Raw genomic sequence first — 5,390 nt, forward strand, 5'->3', positions numbered from 1 at the left:
ATTTATTCATTGCTTTTGTTTTTCCCACTGCGAGACAGCCAGCAAATGCTAACCAACGTCTTGTCCATTCAATGTCTCTCTTAATACCAGACATTATCTGCCTGCAGCTGTGGCTTTATGCCTTGACGAGCTCGTGCTTTATGTCCATACATCGTATGTTGCTTCTCTGTCTACCCTCAAATTCGTCTGCGGATTACGATTTTAATCTCAATTAAGTGTCTACAAGAATGTTTCATCTCAATTGGATTTCCAAATCATCTGAGAATTCTCGATTGGATTTTTCAACCAATTTATGAAATTAAGAACCAGGCCTAGCTCCCTACAAAATCCATCAACAGAGGTGAAGGAGGATGTCGATTGAGAATTTGATTAAACTTAGGGACCCGATGGAAACAGAAAGTTGTTTACGGACTACCTAAATCGAGAATACTTATGTTGTTTAGGGACTGATTCGACGTTTACCTTTCTTTTCTTCCTTGCGGATCATCATGGGACAAGTTTACACATTATTGTGCAAGTGCAAGTGTAACTTTGTCTAAAAAGCTTTTGCTAGCTTTATTTAAATGTTAATGGTGTTTAGACTTTGTTTACTTCGCACAAAGCAAAGCTTAATAAACAAGTCAATGCCATTATCAGTGTCTTCCACAATCTCATGCCTGCCTCACAATAACTCGCATAACCATCGGTTTCTTCTTCTCTGTCAATAGTTTTCTGTCCACAGAAGGTCCGCAGGACCCACTACAACAGGTAGCCATCAAGGCTCGAAGCCTCGAGTCCAATAAGCCCATCTGGTGGGGCTGGTTTACACACCAATCGACCTAAGGCCGTGGGTGTGGCTTTGGTAGTTGGTAACATGTAGCCAGTAAGGCTTACATCTTTCATAAACACAAAAGTATAAACTAAAACTAATACAAAAATAATTTTGAGGTGCTAAAAACTAAAACTAATAATTTTCGGTGTCATGAAGCACTTTGGATGTAACGAGTGAACTGCAAAAAGGAAAATAAAAGGAACGCAGCTGCTATATATATATTGGCAATGGACAACATGCTTCAAAGCACTGGATTTTATTAGCACGGTGATTTCCAATGCGAAAATGGAGATTGAGAGCATCACTCATCCACTATTTGTACTATTTTGGTAGCTGTAGAAGTGGCCTCTCACCTCTGCCATATATTATGCACCCATCCTCCCCATAAATAAAATAGCAGAACTGGGGGCAACTACTAGGGGTGGAAAGAGGAGGATTATTTTTGCCAGACGGCATATCGGTGGCCACAGGTTGCAAGCGTCCACTCCTTACCCGCTGGGCACCAGGAACCATCCCCAATCTTCATGCACACCTTCTCACCAATAATTGCAGAATAAAGGTTTGGCTGGGCCTCAAAAATCCTGATAGATGATCGGCTGTGGATATCTTGATGCTTCCGAATGTCAATCTGTGGATTTGGAGGAAGTTACAGAGGAGAAGACCTTCCCCGGGTGAAGAATTCAACAGACAGAAATTCAAAATTTAACGTACCAATTTCACAATCTGCTCATGAATAGAATTACCCCAGTCATAGAAGTGATCGTAGAAAACTGTCGGCATCCCTGGATGTGTAAGTAAGTAAGCATAACCCTGCAGCAGACCATGGAACAAGAAGTCAGATCCAATAACTTCAACTTCACTGTCCAAAAATCGAATTTCAGACCTTTGGTTCAGAACAAGACAACATGGTTGCACAGACATCCCTAAACAAGAATATTAAGGATCAGCTATTAACTTCATTTAATAGAAAACTGAACGTGACACCAGCCATAAAGGACTTCAAAATTCTCCAGTTTTCTTTCCATCAAAATCCCTAACCTTTAAAACCAAATAACAAAAAAGAACTGAACAAATGGATCCATGTTAACACAGGTTGTCTTCGCTGTCCAGTTTAAATCATGGGGAACACAAATCATTCAGCTTATTCAACAATTTTGCATATTGAACATAAGTCGACTTACCTCCATAATATGATCCGAAGGGAAAGGCCAATGAGCCTGCATCAATGAAATGATCAGAAAGATATTACTTCCTATTTGAAAAAAGAAGAAAAAATCTTGATCACTGATACTGCACAATTATCAACTTGCATTTGAAGGTGATAAATAGATTGGAGTAGGATGGGTGGGAGTGTGTGTGTTTGGGGGGGTGCCCAGCAGCCTATTTCGTATGCTAATCAGTACTTTCTACAACCTTTACAAATCATAAATGGCGGAGAAACTCAAGTTCTAGCACAAATTAGGTTTAAGTTGTTCGGCTTAATATATCAAGACCGCAAGACCATGGAACTGCCCAGCAGAAGCAAAGAACGAAAAACAAGGAGAGACCATCTGTCTACTCTCTCAATGATAATAGAAAAATATAGGATACCTGTGTTGAACCTGTGTCATGGTTATCAATGAATGTGACAGCCCTCGATGGCCACCATCCCAATACCCCTGGTGGCTTTCCTTGCGGGTCACGCAGACGCCAGAATTGCCCCTTTACAGCTTCCTTCATTGCAAATCAGGAATTGGTATTACCAGAAGAGTGATGTAACCATAGAAGAATATAGCTTCTCATGCCACATTATATTGAACACTACCCATACGATTAAGACTTATTTTATCTCAAACGAAAGAGGCTCACAACTAAAATATAAAATATTTGCAGTTGTCCAAAAATTAGCCTGATAAATTAGTTAGTCGGTTCCATCAAGTCAAGAAATAATCAAAGAAAAATGTTAAAGTGATATGATATCCCTTGAAGTACCTGAAGAATTCCCTTTGTTGTGAAGTCAAATGCAGCTGAGAGCTGGCCTGTTGCATCAATCCAATTGATTATCCGCTGCCTATGGCTGTCTGAAGGATGAATTTACAGAACAATGTTAAGCATAAAAGTACCCACAGGCATCACGATCAACAAAGCAGCATTTTAAAGTCCTATTCAAGATTTTTAATGAAGACATGTTTATAATAGGAAAGTGCAAACAACATAAGTGTAAATTGAAATCAAGAATTGACGAACAAAACCTGAGTATGAAAAGAGGCAAGAAGGTGAAGAGGGGAAAGTGGGACATGGAAACAGTGAGTAATCCAGACACCAAAAGCTATGCAAGCAAACCTTTATTAATTACAGGTGTGACATTCCCCTAGCTAATCCAGACCCCAAAATATTATGGAAAGAGAGCACTCCTATCTTTAGGTGGCATGGCTGAGAGCATGCCAATGAGTAAGGATGCAGGATTATTTAGAAGTAATACCTTGGTTGTATTCCAAAAAATGGCCATTGTAATTGCAAGAATCCCAGTACTCTCCAACTGAAAATATGGGCTTCGCTCCTTCAATGTATTCTTTCACGTATTTTGGAGAATAACTAAATTGCAGATTGTGGAGATATAAGTGATGAATGCAAAAATAAAACTATCAGAATAAAAAAATACACTGCCAGTGCAAAAAGATGTTTACCCTCTTGCAAAATCGAAACGGAAATCCTGAAAGCCAACATTCTTACGTAACCACTGCAGCCATGCAGTTATGTCTTTTCGAACAAAATGTTGAGTATGGTCAATATTTGGAACCCCATTGAAGTTGTCACCAGTGCTTCGATTACCCTGGAAAGCAGCAGTAACAGGTCAGCAATCCGTGTCTGAGACTCTGTATCCCATCTTAGTATCAAGGAAACAATGGTCAGATCATATTAAGATGCAAGCCCATTTACCCTATTTATCATTCCTATTCATATAGGATCACCTGCATAAACCTCCCCCAAACTCCACACACACACTATCCACGTACATGAAACTAAACTTACCAATCCACCAGTACAAGATGTAACAGCACGTTCATCCCACGATAATGGAACTCCATCATAACGATTGTACATTCCTCCGTGCCCTTGCGTTGTTCCAACCCGGTGATTGATAACAATGTCAGCCATTGCTCTAACATTGTACTGCTTCATCTTTTCAAGTAAAGCCTTTAAGAGTTGCTCGGAACCATATGAAGAGTTGAGGTTATAAAGGTTCTGTGGAAGATAACCTGTAAAAACAAAGTGTAAAATTAAAAACAAAGATCGCCCCTTTCTTAGGCACATAAACAAAATCATAATCAGCCTCAAATATAACAACTTTATCCCTCTAACCTTCGGGTGCGAAGGAGTTAGTAGGCGGCGGCAACCAAGCTGTGGTAAACCCAGATTTCGCAATATCAGCAACTTTCTTCTCCAATTTTCTCCACCAGTCATCCTTATGTGACTCCCAGTTAAAAGCCTGTTTAGCAAAGTTTCAATCAAACCTAGAAACTCCACTCCTGCCCATCGACTAAAGCAGCCTAACTTGAAGTCTGGCATGAACAGTTTCTTTCAATATCTTTCTACTCAAAATTACCTGAAGAAGGATTTCTCTTCCGCTCCGCAGCACAGCTCCTAACCAAAAGTAATTAACCCCGTCACAGTTCATAATTAATGAACAAAAACATCTAATTAGAGAGACAATTACTGAAAGGAATGATAAGAGCAGCATACCAGTATCAGTCTGCTGGCCGTTACCCTGCATTTGTTAAAAAGAAAAAGAAAATTAACCAAGCTTCTAGCTTAAGCAAAGTGATTAGTGCCGGCTTATATTTAAAAAATTTCAAATTATAATCATTTTTTTATAAAAAAATCAAACCAGGTTCTTGTCAAGTCGTCAAGTTAATCAGATTTGATTTGACCGTCAATTATTATAGGTGTTTTTAAAATATTTTTTATTTTTAAAAATATTATTTTATTTTTTTAAAAATATTTTTATTATTATCATATTAAAATAATTGTAAAAAAATAATTAGAAAACACAATTTCAATAGCGATGTCAAACGCTACCTTGATTTAAAATTTAACCGGGAGTTTCTGGGTTGACAAATCATGACAGCGTAATCGGGTTTAATAACACAGTATTAAGAGCAGGAAAGTAAATAACAACAGTGAAGAGCAAGATACATACATTACTGTTGTAAACCATGTCGGCCCACTAGGCTTCAATAATTCGACGCCGGATCGTATTATTTTGTTTTATCCAAGTAAAAATCCTGCAGTCACAATCACCTCTCGGTGTTCGAATTCAAGTGCGGAGACAAAATAAGACACTGGAATGGTGAGAAAGGATTACCGAGCTAGAGGAAGCGATCGCAGCGTGATTTTGCTGGGGTGCATTTAGGGCTATAAATAGAAAATATAAGAGGAGAATTTAAGTGGGTGACTCCACTCGACTGGAATCAATCACTTGGTTGTCGTTCAATTGAGAAAAAGCAAATTCGATTACAAGAGAATTTAGAAATGGTTTCGAACATTACAGATTGCAAAGGGAAAAAGGAGCGGCGCGGAGTGGAGAATTTAGGAAAAG

General features: G+C 38.7%; 1 protein-coding gene across 2 annotated transcripts; it reads right to left on the reverse strand.

Annotated features, from left to right (window-relative positions):
• Positions 1-999: 999 nt before the first annotated feature.
• On the reverse strand, positions 1,000-5,390 carry AMY2 (alpha-amylase-like 2). 2 transcript variants are annotated; one of them, XM_011036626.1, is made up of 13 exons: positions 5,157-5,390; positions 4,992-5,076; positions 4,535-4,559; positions 4,398-4,435; positions 4,154-4,280; positions 3,824-4,050; positions 3,478-3,623; positions 3,273-3,385; positions 2,783-2,871; positions 2,402-2,524; positions 1,993-2,028; positions 1,523-1,621; positions 1,000-1,439 (listed from the first exon to the last, which is right to left on the reverse strand). In XM_011036626.1, the coding sequence occupies exons 2-13, from the start codon at positions 5,007-5,009 to the stop codon at positions 1,248-1,250; spliced, it is 1,233 nt and encodes a 410-aa protein (XP_011034928.1). In that variant the 5' UTR covers positions 5,010-5,076; positions 5,157-5,390; the 3' UTR covers positions 1,000-1,247. The 2 variants fall into 2 exon arrangements, with proteins under 2 accessions (XP_011034928.1, XP_011034927.1); XM_011036625.1 differs by lacking the exon at positions 5,157-5,390 and having other exon boundaries at positions 4,992-5,141.

Source organism: Populus euphratica, unplaced genomic scaffold, assembly GCF_000495115.2.
Source record: "Populus euphratica unplaced genomic scaffold, PopEup_1.0 scaffold68.1, whole genome shotgun sequence".
Classification (NCBI taxonomy): domain Eukaryota; kingdom Viridiplantae; phylum Streptophyta; class Magnoliopsida; order Malpighiales; family Salicaceae; genus Populus; species Populus euphratica.